General features: G+C 32.6%; 1 protein-coding gene and 1 long non-coding RNA gene across 2 annotated transcripts in view; both read left to right on the top strand.

The window, feature by feature from the left end:
• The window catches only part of LOC139501251 (uncharacterized), a 142,105-nt gene that overhangs the window by 67,095 nt on the left and 60,389 nt on the right, over nt 1-14,621 (top strand). Inside the window, exons 28-35 of the mRNA XM_071290271.1 lie at nt 789-906; nt 1,338-1,513; nt 2,532-2,691; nt 4,004-4,201; nt 5,977-6,216; nt 7,379-7,538; nt 7,744-7,985; nt 8,278-8,408. Of these exons, the coding sequence (XP_071146372.1) occupies nt 789-906; nt 1,338-1,513; nt 2,532-2,691; nt 4,004-4,201; nt 5,977-6,216; nt 7,379-7,538; nt 7,744-7,985; nt 8,278-8,408 (1,425 nt within the window). The remainder of the gene's footprint in view (nt 1-788; nt 907-1,337; nt 1,514-2,531; nt 2,692-4,003; nt 4,202-5,976; nt 6,217-7,378; nt 7,539-7,743; nt 7,986-8,277; nt 8,409-14,621) is intronic.
• Nucleotides 9,155-14,418, top strand: LOC139502019 (uncharacterized). Its single transcript, XR_011658710.1, has 2 exons — nt 9,155-10,958; nt 11,197-14,418. It is a non-coding gene; the product is annotated as an uncharacterized lncRNA (long non-coding RNA).

The raw sequence follows: 14,621 nt of genomic DNA, 5'->3' as shown, positions 1-14,621 counted from the left end.
TTATGTAACACTTACAAATAATTAAGTCATTGATTTCGTTTCTTCAATTTACATTAAACTTTTACTAAATTCTTTCATAAATGCAAATATATGGTTAGAGGTTAGAAAGATGGACAGTAGAAACTTGTTACAAACAGATACCATCCTATTCTTTATGGTGATGTTGTGTCTGTAATCATCTGAATAATGATCCTGAAAAAATACAATTTAATGCTGCATTCACATGTATTTCGATTGGATTGACATTAACTAATTCAAATTTATTTCATTCTAATTCGAAAAATGTATTACATCCAAAAGTAAATTTTAATCCAAATTGCAATGCTCATCAAATTCACTTTACTCATTTATTTGAGACATTTCTTCCAAATGCAGACTTCCATTATATTCAATTTAGTGGTCGTCTTTCACCACAGAAACTTATTTTCCTGTACATCTAAATTGAATTATCTACAAAATGGTGTATTACATACCTATTTCTATTATTGTTGTCATTGGTAATGGACCATCTTAGTTTGTCAACTGTAATTATTTCATTTTCTCTTCAGAAATATTAATCTTGCTATGAATGATTGATTTATATAAAGGTCATTTTACTGACTTCTCATGAATCATTGTCTTCAGCAATATTCAATCTATTCTTGGAATGATTGCAATATACATATGTTTTTGGCTTCTTGGTCAACTGTTAAATATGATTAAGAAGGATAAGGTTCAAATTGTTGTAATGAGCTTGTAGAGATATTAGTATTTTTTAATAAAAAAATCTTTCTTTTATTTCCTTACAGTCAGATGCCAAAAATCTGTCATGTAACTTCAAGTTTATTGATGAAGAATCTGGACTAGATCATTTCCAAATACAGATTTACCAAAGGCATCAGAGTATTAGATCACTAATATTTCCATGTGAGCTATATTTTTATTTATGATAATGCATCACAATTTATGCATTTAACATAGTAATATTAAGTTACAGAAAATTACATCGATTCCATTTTTAATATTGAAGTTTAAAAGTTTAGATCTCTGTTTAATTCTATACCAACCTTTCAAGAAGATGGTCACATTTTAATACTCCTGACTCATTCTGTCTAAACTTGTATAAAATGAAAACTTATGTATTTAAAAGAATACCATTGTAATATACACTTATACCATAATTTGATGGCATGTTATTTGAAAATAAATGTGACAGTTTATATGCAAGGTTAATTTTTTAACTTATTGGATTATTAATATGAATAAAAGAAATTATGTTGAATTAACACCAAATAAAGAGCAACACAACAACACAGATTAAACAAAGACTTGTATATATATATTTTTTTTATTTTTAGCAACTCAAAATGATTGGCTGCAGCTTGACGATGAGACAATAAATGAATTCACTGATTCCAGTCTAGATTTACTACAAGGTGCCGTATACAGTATCAGGATAGGAGCTGTTAATAAAGCAGGATTTGTGGCAGCTTTTGAAACAAATGGTGTGAAAATAGACAGAACTCCTCCAATTGTAAGGAAATAAGAGTTGTTACAGTTATTATCCAGAAGGTTTTGGCCTATTACTTTACCAATAGACCATTTTCATATTACCAACTTTTGACTCCAGAATTTTTTTTTTTTCAACATTCTACATTCTCTGTGGTTGAACATCCTAGTCCATGGCCAAGCAAGAGCAGTGTAAATAAGTGAATTCAAGATTTTAATCAGTACAATTATGAGTGAAGTTTTACAGTTTAATGTTTCTATACATGACTAAATCATAAGAAAGCAGTAAACTTTCCCCCCAAACTGCACCCTTTATATATTTGATTTTACTTATTGTGGTTGCTCGTTATTGACAGAGTACCGTGATGTCTTACCACAGAGTAGGTTACCTGTAAAAAAAATATAGGACCCTGAGACAAAAGTCGGTAGAATGAAAGTAGACTAACTCTTAAAAAGTTTTACCCAATTCCAGTATGTAAATACTTCTACCAACTTATCAACTGGTCATACATTTTAGCTAATTTTAGTGCAATGAATTAGAAGTAATACTTAATTACCAGCCAAGTCAGGTTATTATAGAAATCTTCTATCATAAAGACTGTTTATACATAGTTTGTTTGTAATGTTATTTTGTTGGTCAATAGTGTATTGCTTTGTTTCTTAACTGTAAGTTATTGCATACTTATAATTTATACATTTCTTTCTATTGCAACTTATAACTTGCTAATACTATAGAGAAATATTTAACTTTATAAACAGCAAAATTTTATTCTTTCAACTATCAAATTCCTTCATATTGACATTTTGCAAGTGTTCTTCAAATTATTGCCATGATTATTCATAATTGATTTAACCTATTTGAGCTGAAAATAATCAAATGAATAATGTTTATTCCAAATAAACAATGGCTTAGAGAAGTTATAAATTGGTACAGAATTGGTGAAAAAAATCACTTTAAAAAGAAGGATTTTTTGTGGTAAATTTCTCAGCTTATAGATGATATATTTCTTCTTCTGTAGTAAACTTGAGAATTCTATAAATAGGTTAATTGGCTTCATGTGAACACTTTGACTGATGATGAAGAACAAGTTGTATATGGATATGTGTATCAAGCTGACACAAATGGTATAAAGGCAGTCTGGCAAGCTTCAGATCATCAGTCAGGAATTGTCAGTTTCAAAATAGCTGTTGGATCAACATCAGGTAATTTAACTATTTTGTATTTTGTGTTCCAATGACTAGTCTTTCTTGGCTTTTTTCAGATGATGTATGCATGGAAAAAGTTTTCTATTATAGCAAAATATAAAAAATAAGGAGATAAGTCATAAAAATTTCTAAAACACTGAGTATGGCTTGCTCTGTCTACTTATATTGATAATCCTTTTTCAAGACAATTTTTTTGAGACTCAATCCACTCAAAATGTTTCATCTTAGCTCACCTGGCCTGAAATGCCAAGTGAGCTTTTCTCATCAATAGGTGTCCATTGTCAGTTGTCATTGTCATCTGCTGAGTTTTATAAAAAAATCTTCTAAAAAATTACTGGTCTAAATTTAACCAAACTTGGCCAGGATCATCATTGGGGTATTAAGTATTAAAAATGTGTCCATCGACATGAGGCCTGCCAACCAAGATGGCTGCAAAAATAAAACATACAGGTAAATGTAGATTTTGGCTTATATCTCTAAAATATCTCTTAATTTTTTTTATCTTTAAACTTTAAACTTTCTCCTCTAAAACTACTGACAATAATTCAACAAAATTTGGTTACAATTATCAGTGGGGTATCTTAAGTTTTAAAATGTGTCTGATGACACCGCCTGCCAACCTGCATGGCTGACATAGCCAAAAATAAACATGGGTAAATGCGGTCAGTCCGTCCGTCCCATGAATATTTTTCTCGCATTAATCTCAGGAACTACAATGCAATGATTTCTGAAATTTGGTTTCAGGGTTTATATAAGTCAGCTATACCGTGTGATGCGAAATCAGATTCATCACTTGACTGTTGAACTTCCTGTTTACTGAACACTTGTATCATTTTACACATGATGGTCAAGTTGAAAATTTTCGTCAAATTTTTATCAGCAACTACAATACAATTATTTCTGAAATTTGGTTTCAGGGTTAATATATGTCAGCTTTACCGTGTGATGTGTTTTCAGATTCATCACTTGGCAACTTCCTGTTTACCAATCTTATTAAAATAAGTTCTCATCACTTGCTCCTCGATTTTTTATATGTCGCCGTGTGACATATAAAAAATCGAGGAGCAAGTGATGAGAACTTATTTTAATAAGATTGCCTGTTTACCAAACACATGTATCATTTTACACATGACTCAACTCATCACTCAACATCTTCCTGTTTGCTGAACACTTACATAATTTTACACTATTAACATTATCCACTTGCGGCGGGGGTATTATCAGTGAGCAGTAGCTTGCAGTTACACTTGTTAGGTACAGCTTTAGTGTAAGTTTATTAATAATCAATGCATATGATTTTATTTATAAGGTGGGAGTGAGGTGAAGTCATGGACAGATATAGGATTAAAGAAAGATACATATGTAGATGGATTGTCACTAAATGTCAGTGATATTGAAACCAAGACCCCAGTGTATTATGTCAGTTTAGTGGCAATAAATGGAGCAGGCCTTGAAAGTTCACCAGTGGTGTCTACACCTATAGTTGTGGTCCTATCAGATAAACCAGGTATTCAATGAGGATGAATAGTTAATTTATAGTTGATATTTTTTTTTGTTAATCTTATTTAGTTGAAATGATAGTTAATGTTCCTGGCAGCAAAAAAGAAAAGGAAAAGTACTATTTTCTTTTTTTCAATTCAATTCAATTCAAAGTTTTATTTAGAGTCGATATTCAATAAACTACATAACACAAGCTCTAGTGAGCTTTTCAAATCGACTAAATAACAAAATACAATACACACACACACAATACAATACACACATACAAAAGTCATGAAAACATCACAATTTTAAACATATAATGCATAGTAAGATACCATAATGACATATATAAGTTAAAAGCATATAGTACACTTAAAACATAGCACAAGTTAATAATAAGATTGCACAAATCAAATAGTCACACAGAAAATAAAAGTAAAATAAAACAGGCATAAACACTATATGCATGCACTGCACTGGCATATTCTGAACATTTTACATCTATTAAGGAAAATGCTATCAGTGTTGATCAAATGTTTTTAAAAGAGTTATATGCCCTTAGAATAGTAATTATATTCGTAATTGCATAGCATTATATTTATTAATAGTCTAAAAATATGTTGTTTCATTAGTGAATGCATGCTTGCTTTTTTTCCCGCAATAAAATGTTGGGAGTTGTGGGGGGCATATTAATTTACCCCTGTCCGTTTGTTTACCTCATGTATATGGCAGAGCAGAAAAAGGGGGGGGGGGGGGGGGGCATTGTCCATATCTAGTTCAGTTTTATCATTTCAGCTTTGTTGTAACAGATTTGAAGAAATATTCATACACTGAAGGATTATCAACGTTTTTACTCAAATTGCTTTGCATCATGATTTTTATATGATATTATCTTGAAATAATTATATAACAAATATTTGCCTTTGTTGGCTGTCTTACTATTTAGGAAAGATTCTATTGGCTAGAATATGATATAGAAATGGGCACACGTATATATCAGATAGGAGAGGATAAAAAAATAAAATATTACAGTTTAGGTTTTCAAGATCATAATTATAAATACCCTGATGAATGAAAAATTAGGGCACTGCCAAATGGCGAGTCCCACTTTAGTGATCAGTCTGTCCGTCCGTCTGTAACAAATTGTGTCTGCTCTATATCTAGAGAACCCTTATAATTCCAATCTTAATACTTGACATGTCTATTAGCCAACACCAGGGATGTGTCATACTGTATGTACAACTTCCTAGGTCAAATGTCCAGGTCAAAAATGTTGGTTTCAGTTATACTAATTAAAGATACAAATGTTTAAACCATATGTTATTCACAGCAGTGCCAACAGAGATGGTTCCCATCTCAATGCTGTCTAGTTTTTGCTGTTACTGAGTTACTTTGTTATGATATAGTGTCATGATGTATAGCTATTAGTTGCATTGGTTTAATTGGATATTTATGGAACTTGAAATTATTAACTAAAAATTTTCCTGAAGTCCTGCAGTGGACTGCCAAGTTTATAACCTTCAGTTCTTCCTTAAAAACATCCTTGCTTCATGTTGACATTTTCTATGATGTTGCGAAGCACTCAGTACTTATTTTAATAGAAAGGTTGAATCATTTGAAATTGGGTGTAAAATGTCTATGTAGGAAAAAATATGTGCCATACAACCTTTGCTTTGTTTGAAGGTATAGTTATTGATGGCACAGATAGAATAAGACTATGAACCAGTATCTGACATTTGTGTTAACATTGATTACCAGTCTGATATATTTACATGATTTGAGCTTTACTTTGTTTTGTAGGTATAGTTATTGATGGTACGGACGGCACAGACCATGATCCTGTATCTGACATTGGTGTTGACATTGATTACCAGTCTGACATTTCTACCCTCAGTGTTCAGTACACAGGCTTCGAGAGCCACCTACATGGTGTAATGGACTATGAATGGGCTGTAGGGACAACCCCAGGTGGACAAGATATTACCACGTTTTCATCTGACGGAATTTTACATGTAGAAGAGGAAACTATTGCTGGAGATGGTAGGATTTAATTTCCTATAAATTTTATCTATTGAAATAAGGTTAACAACAAACTCCATGATATCATGAAATAAATTTTGAAGAACACCTTTTTTACGAGTTGCTCAGGTAGATACTGTGGATTTATTTATTTTTTGAGATGTTTGATATCACAGTTTTGACAATGAAATGTTTGTGGGTGAACTCAAGTGTCCCAGAAGGATAAGCAGTTCCTGCTGCTTGCAAGACACTTGCCATGTTGTTAGTTGTTAGTCATGTCCTGTGAAGGAGGAAAGGCATCTATTGTCAATTCAATTGGGATCTTTCAAAACAGTTGAAATAATTATTTGACTTCAAGGGGGGTTATTGCTCTTTTCTAGAAATATATTCTGATCCAAAATTTGATGAAAAAAATATTTTGGTCAGGCAGATGACCAAAAAAAATGTATTCTGAATCCAGATTTTTCTCATACCTTAAAGTGTTAAATATTGAAAAATACAATTTGATTGAAAGGGTTGTAAAACTAAATAAGAATGAACGCGCTTAACATATGCATGAAAAAGGAATTCTGACTCAGACATAAAACCATTACCTCCCCTTGAAATTAAATGGTTGCTCCAAAATACTATAAGTCATAAATAGGCTGCAATTAAAAGTGGGCATAACATATATTGGTGAACACTTCAGCAGTTGATAAAGTAAAAAAATGTCTAATCACAAGTGGTAAATCAAGTTTCATACTATCTTCTTTTGTTTGATATTGTGACTTTATTGTCAGAACCTATGATTTAATGTTTACAAATAAAATTTTAATCACTTGCCTTTAATGTTAAAGCTTGAACTCAACTATTTATGAATTAAATCTTTTTTTTATCAAAACTTTCAAATTGTTTTCTTGCCCCAATTAATTTTTAGAGTGGAAATCCGTACAACAAGAAATTAAATTGGTGTGACTAATAGTACTAGTAGAATCTTCCCTGATTTTACTGAAAAAAGTATTTTCAAGTAAAAAAATATTTCCCATTCGCATTTATTAACATTATTAATGCTTCAATGAGTTGATGCTGATGTGACATTAAGCAATTTAGCCATTATCAATCAATCAACCCTTCGAATTTATAATCATTTTTTGGATTGAGCTTATAAGTGTGATATTTAAACCATTTTATTGTAAATTTATAGGTATTTCAAGCTCTGGATATGCACAAGTGAATGTTCCCATCAAACCTGGAAAGACATATTATTCTACCATCAGAGGTATCACTAATGCTGGAAATATTATTGAGTCTGTATCAGATGGAATTACAGTAGATGTACTACCACCAAACATTATTTTAGATAGGTAAATATGATAGCCTTACACCAGAAACTCTTAAAAATATTAATATTTACATTTATTAGATTCATAAAGTAGGTGAGATTCAAAGTATCAATGCAATTGTCATGGTACTCTGTGGAATTAAAAATGTGGAAATAAAATTTATGATCTAGGAAGAAATAAAAAAAAATGTAGTCTCAGCCATTCTCTTGTTTTACCTTCAATTTAGGTTGGCTGATAAAAATGCAGTTGATGGTGACATAGGGCCAAGTTCTTCAATGTATAAAAGTACAGCTGATTCCCTGTCTGCCTTATGGCACTACAATGACACAGACAGTGAAGTAATAAGAGCCTGGTATTCTGTTGGGACATATCCATACGCTGAGGACATATCACCTAGAACTGAAGTGAATATATCCTCTACACAAAGTAGTAACTTTGAAGTTGGCTCTGTTAAACCTGATATTTCAGGTAAGAAGTTATCTAGCCACAATTATCAAACTCAAAACACTACTTTTTTCAAACTTTACAGAGATAATGATATATATTCCTTGTTTAATACTTATGGGATGATACATCGTAACATTGATACTGTATCCATTCAATATGGAAAATCACATAACATAACTTACTGGTACATCAATATTCATTGAAAAATGTAACAAGTATTATGATGCCACATACTAAGTTCCCATTTTTGTCAGAAGGAAATTTGAACAAGTAATTAAATCAGTGTTATTATTGTTATCATTTTTAATTGTAGGCAAACCTAATATAATCAGTATCTGGGCAGAAGACAAAACTGGTATTATAGGTAGAACTACGTTTGGTTCAGTTATCATTGATACCAGTAAACCAGGAACAGGATATGTAACTTGTCCAGAATACATTGGTGTAAGTTTCTTGAAATTCTTAAAAAATGATAATAAGCAGACAAAAAAACGTTTTATTATGCCCCATTTATGGGCATTATGTTTTCTAGTCTGTGCAGCCATTCGTTCATCCATTTGTTCATTTATCCGTCTGTCCTGCTTCTGGTTTAAGTTTTTGGTAGAGGTAGTTTTTGATAAAGTTGAAGTACAAGCAACTTGAAACTTCGTTCACATGTTCCAAATGATATGATCTTTCAAATTTTAATGCCAAATTAGACTTTTTACCCCATTTTCACAGTCCACTGAACATAGAAAATGATAGTGTGGATGGGGCATCCGTGTACTAGGGACACATTCTTGTTTTTATATATTTTAATAATTGCCGTTAGTATTAAAGACCAGGTAATGTATATAAGGAAATTTGATTTATTAAATTATAGTTTATACACAATACAATGTATCTGTTATCAATGATTTCAGCAGGCAGGTATCTAGTCTATTCTTAGGCAATTACATAACATCTATTTTTAGCTTAGTAGGAATAGTGCCCTAGAGGGGGGTTAGAGTATTGTTAATGAATTGAGAGGAAGCATCATTGTATTTGATGCATTACAATCAGTTATTATTTACTATTTTCGAACCATATTCGAAATTGTTTTTTTTTGTTTTTTTTGTTAACGGATATTGACATGGATATACGTTTCTTTGGAATAGTGATTGGATATTGTTCATTTGATGGAGTAATTATTATCACTTCAATATCACGTGCGTGTTATGGGTACGCGCCCAGGTAAACACAGATAATCGTATTATGATCTTTAATATTTCGAAACTGGATTAACTCTTCTTGTAGAGTTGAGAACAAGAACATAGATGTCCAGCTCACGCTATGAGATGACTGATTGACCTTATTTCGATATCGAGACATTCGGCCATGACAGCATTTTCAAGTGCGCGATCCCACAATGCAACGCATATATGTAAACAATAACAATAATTGGAATAAAACCACGATTGAGTAGACTAAGTGTGTAAACGTTCGTTCAATATTTAATACACATCTTGATTAATAAATATTGTTTGTCAGCATTTTCCAAAATGTCAGTATCATTACAAGTTTCCCGTACTTTATGCCCGCCAGTTTTTATCGCTATGTCGACGGCACTCAATATTCCATAAACACTACGTTTGAACTCATGCTATATCATTATACACACTAGCTATGTATACACATTCCATTTTCCTTTAATGCTTAATTTCTTTGATAAGCAGCCGATAAGCATGTTTCTACCGCCCAGGATCAGGAGTCAGTGATCGTGATACATGATATATATACGATTTGTTATGGTATTATGCAGAACCACTGCCTCTGGTGGACACTTTGCTTCAACGTAGAATATATAGTTCCAGATTAGTCCTTACAATGTATTAATTCCGCAGTTCTTCAACACTAGCCCAGGACACTGAGGGAACGCTTAGATCATACAGAACACTTCGGGTTTACCAGATACTAGTATACAGGTTTATCATATACTACTGCAGAGTAGGGTGTGAAGAGCAGCATGGAGATTCGAGGACACGTATACTCAAGCACGTATATGTCTGAACTTCTTAAGGATACGCAACTGAATGTATTGTATTGGTGGAAACTTTGCCTTTGTTAAGTATAAGTAATATTATTTTATTTTAGTGATAAGCAAAACATACATTTGTAATAACAGCAGATACATACATGTATATAATACATGTAAGTAATACTATGTATTAATGTCTCATATTTTAGCACATAGTATCACACGGTATCTTTATCTCTATTCTAGATTGTTCCACACCGACAGAGATCTCTTCAGGTTAACATTTCGTACAATATAGTATGAATTTATATTTATATGTACATGTATTATATTTCAGCACGTACATGCAGTACAGAAGCAACAGTATTTATCATGTTCATATTGCTATTATAGATTGCTACATGTACATGCATGTATCTCTATTCTAGATTATTCTACACCTTCCTGGAAATTTCTCAGTCATATGTATTTATTTTATATGTATGATATTTCATCACTTAGCACAGTTTTTATCATATTTATATTTATTCCTGAGTGTTCCACAACCGGCCTGGATTTTTTCAGGTGTATATTTCGTACGGTATATTAAGAATTATATGAATTTATATGTATATATATTTCAGCACATAGTACATGAAGCACACAGTTTTTTATCATGTTCATATCGCTATTCTATTTGCTATCTCTATACTAGATTATTTTACACATTCCAGGATCTCCCAAGATGGACATTTCTCAGTATAGTTATGCATACATGTATGTACTTATTTTATATGTATTATATTTCAGCACATAGTACATGGTAGCACACAGTATTTATCATGTTTATATCTTTAGTCTAGATTGCTCCACACATGCAGGGATCTCCTCAGGTGTACATTTCATACAGTACAGTTACATATATTATATTTCAGGTCGTACCTGCTGGATCGCTCCAGGTCATTCATTCTCTTTATGTATATTGTACGTATTGTACTACGCCTGCTGGATCGCCACAGGTCATTCATTCTCTTTATGTATACTGTACTACACATGCTGAATCGCCACAGGTCATTCTATTTATGTATACTGTACTACACCTGCTTGATCGCCACAGGTTATTTTATTTATGTATATTGTACTACCCCTGCTGGATCGCCACAGGTTATTTTATTTATGTATATTGTACTACATCTGCTGGATCGCCACAGGTTATTTTATTCATGTATATTGTCTACGCCTGCTGGATAGCCACAGGTTATTTTATTTATGTGTATTGTACTACGCCTGCTGGATCGCCACAGGTCGTACTACCCCTGCTAGATTGCCACAGGTCATTCATTCTCTTTATTTCTCAGTATAGTAATGCATACATGTATGTATTTATTTTATATGTATTATATTTCAGCACATAGTACATGTAGTACACAGTATTTATCATGTTTATATCTTTAGTCTAGATTGCTCCACACATGCAGGGATCGCTCTAGGTGTACATTTCATACAGTACAGTTATATATATTATATTTCAGGTCGTACCTGCTGGATCGCTCCAGGTCATTCATTCTCTTTATGTATATTGTACTACACCTGCTGGATCGCCACAGGTCGTATTGTACCTGCTGCATCGCCACAGATCATTCATTATCTTTATGTATACTGTACTACACCTGCTGGATCGCCACAGATTAATTTATTTATGTGTATTGTACTACGCCTGCTGGATCGCCACAGGTCATATTATCTTTTATTATGTATTAATGTGTTATATTTAACTCAGCTAGTATTTCCACTTAGACCCTCTTGTTTAAGGATTACTATAACTTCCCAGGTTGTTTCTTTTTTTTTTTTTTTTTATTTTACAGGAACATACAGATACAGACACAGATATTAAAACCTTCGTTTTTCGGATGAAGACTTCAGAACTTTATAGCACCGTTATATATGAGAAAACAATACCCTGATGCCTGCCTTCATATATAGTATAATGTGTTAGACAACAGTTCAACTTTTGTTTATTTTAACCTATCGTTTTCGGATGCAGAATTCAGAACTATTAAGCACTAGATATGAAGATAGCAATATCTTGATGCAGACTTCAGAACTACATGTATATAGCACCGGAATATATAAGGAGGACGATAACTTGATTCATGCATTCATAGTTAATGTGTCAGAACTACAGTCACACTTCTTTAAACATTAAACGCAAGAATTTTAACTACATGTATGTAAGACAGATTTATTTTATCCGTCTGGGTTAGAGAGAAGTGATTACTGTGATCACTTTTTCAGAACTAGTAGAGCACTACCGAAGTTACATGTAAAATAAAGTCAATTTCTAGCGCTTCACTACCGAAGGTACATGTAAAATAAGTCAATTGCTCATTGATGCCTTCCAACTGCCAACCAAACTTATTTGCTAAGAGGACAAATACGTTCTAAAGCACAACAGAAAGGTGTTGTTTTTGAAATTATTGTATTGTAAATGTATTTTTTTTTTTTTTTTTTTTTTTTTTTTTTTTTTTTTTTTTTTTTTTTTTTTTTTTTACATTTGTATTTGCTAGCATTATTATTTCTTGGGGGCTTTCATTCTTTCATTTTATGAACTCATTTCATTTGGCTTTTAATTCCAGGGGAATCATACTCCCCCAATTCAATAATACATCAGATAGGTTAATTCCTGTCGAGGAACAAATTGTATTTTAAGTAGTATTTTTACTACGCTGGGATCGCCCAGGAGCAATTAGGTTCATTCCTGTCGAGGAATGTAGGTTCATTCCTGGGGATCGCCCCAGGAAACACATAGGCTCATTCCTGGGGATCGCCCCAGGAAACACATAGGTTCATTCCTGGGGATCGCCCCAGGAAACACATAGGCTCATTCCTGGGGATCGCCCCAGGAAACACATAGGTTCATTCCTGGGGATCGCCCCAGGAAACACATAGGCTCATTCCTGGGGATCGCCCCAGGAAACACATAGGCTCATTCCTGGGGATCGCCCCAGGAAACACATAGGTTCATTCCTGGGGATCGCCCCAGGAACATTTTTTACTAATCGCTTATTTTTATTTTTCTCATATTTTGATAAGTTTTGAATTTATTTTCTCATATTTTGAATAGTTTGAAATGTTTATTTCAATTCTCTTAAGTGAATGAGTAGCCCCAGAAAGCCAATAATGTATTATATAGTTTGTCATACAATGTAGAAAGATATGTACTGTTATGATACAGTTTATTTTAATATTTAGTTGTAGTTTTAGTATGTTTTGATATTTTAATAATAAAACATATATCTTAAATTGTGTTGTGTATAAAAGGAAATTTGATTTATTAAATTATAGTTTATACACAATACAATGTATCTGTTATCAATGATTTCAGCAGGCAGGTATCTAGTCTATTCTTAGGCAATTACATAACATCTATTTTTAGCTTAGTAGGAATAGTGCCCTAGAGGGGGGTTAGAGTATTGTTGATGAATTGAGAGGAAGCATCATTGTATTTGATGCATTACAATCAGTTATCCCACCCACCAGCCCCAACTACACCTGTGCATTAACTGGGTATTTATCTTATGTGATTGGTATGATATGGATGTATTAAAATATGTAAAATTTTAAAGGTGTTACTCTAAGTTATAGTCAGACCAATATTGTGTAATTCTGACTGCAAGTTCTTGGTATTTCTGTTTAAGAATATTCATACAGTTGTTAAGTTTGTTATATTTTCATTCAAGCTAAAGTGTTTTAATGCTATCCATTCCTGCGAAGTTAAAAAATATCATCTATAAATTGAAGTTATAGAAAGAGTGATTTGAAATTGCTATATGACATGTTATATTTTCTTCATATATCTTGTTTGTTAGTTTAAATATATTAATATTTGTTCATCTCTTGTTTAGGGGCTACTCATATGGAAATGATATGTGCCTTTTCTTTTTAATTCCAGGGGAATCATACTCCCCCAATTCAATAATACATCAGATAGGTTAATTCCTGTCGAGGAACAAATTGTATTTTAAGTAGTATTTTTACTACGCTGGGATCGCCCAGGAGCAATTAGGTTCATTCCTGTCGAGGAATGTAGGTTCATTCCTGGGGATCGCCCCAGGAAACACATAGGCTCATTCCTGGGGATCGCCCCAGGAAACACATAGGTTCATTCCTGGGGATCGCCCCAGGAAACACATAGGCTCATTCCTGGGGATCGCCCCAGGAAACACATAGGTTCATTCCTGGGGATCGCCCCAGGAAACACATAGGCTCATTCCTGGGGATCACCCCAGGAAACACATAGGCTCATTCCTGGGGATCGCCCCAGGAAACACATAGGTTCATTCCTGGGGATCGCCCCAGGAACATTTTTTACTAATCGCTTATTTTTATTTTTCTCATATTTTGATAAGTTTTGAATTTATTTTCTCATATTTTGAATAGTTTGAAATGTTTATTTCAATTCTCTTAAGTGAATGAGTAGCCCCCAGAAAGCCAATAATGTATTATATAGTTTGTCATACAATGTAGAAAGATATGTACTGTTATGATACAGTTTATTTTAATATTTAGTTGTAGTTTTAGTATGTTTTGATATTTTAATAATAAAACATATACCGGTATCTTAAATTGTGTTGTGTATAAATTAAGAATCATTTTACTAATGGAATGTCAATTAGCTGTCA

Source organism: Mytilus edulis, chromosome 13, assembly GCF_963676685.1.
Source record: "Mytilus edulis chromosome 13, xbMytEdul2.2, whole genome shotgun sequence".
Lineage (NCBI taxonomy): Eukaryota > Metazoa > Mollusca > Bivalvia > Mytilida > Mytilidae > Mytilus > Mytilus edulis.
Note: the sequence above shows the minus strand (reverse complement) of the source record. Positions and strands in the feature narration are given on the sequence as shown.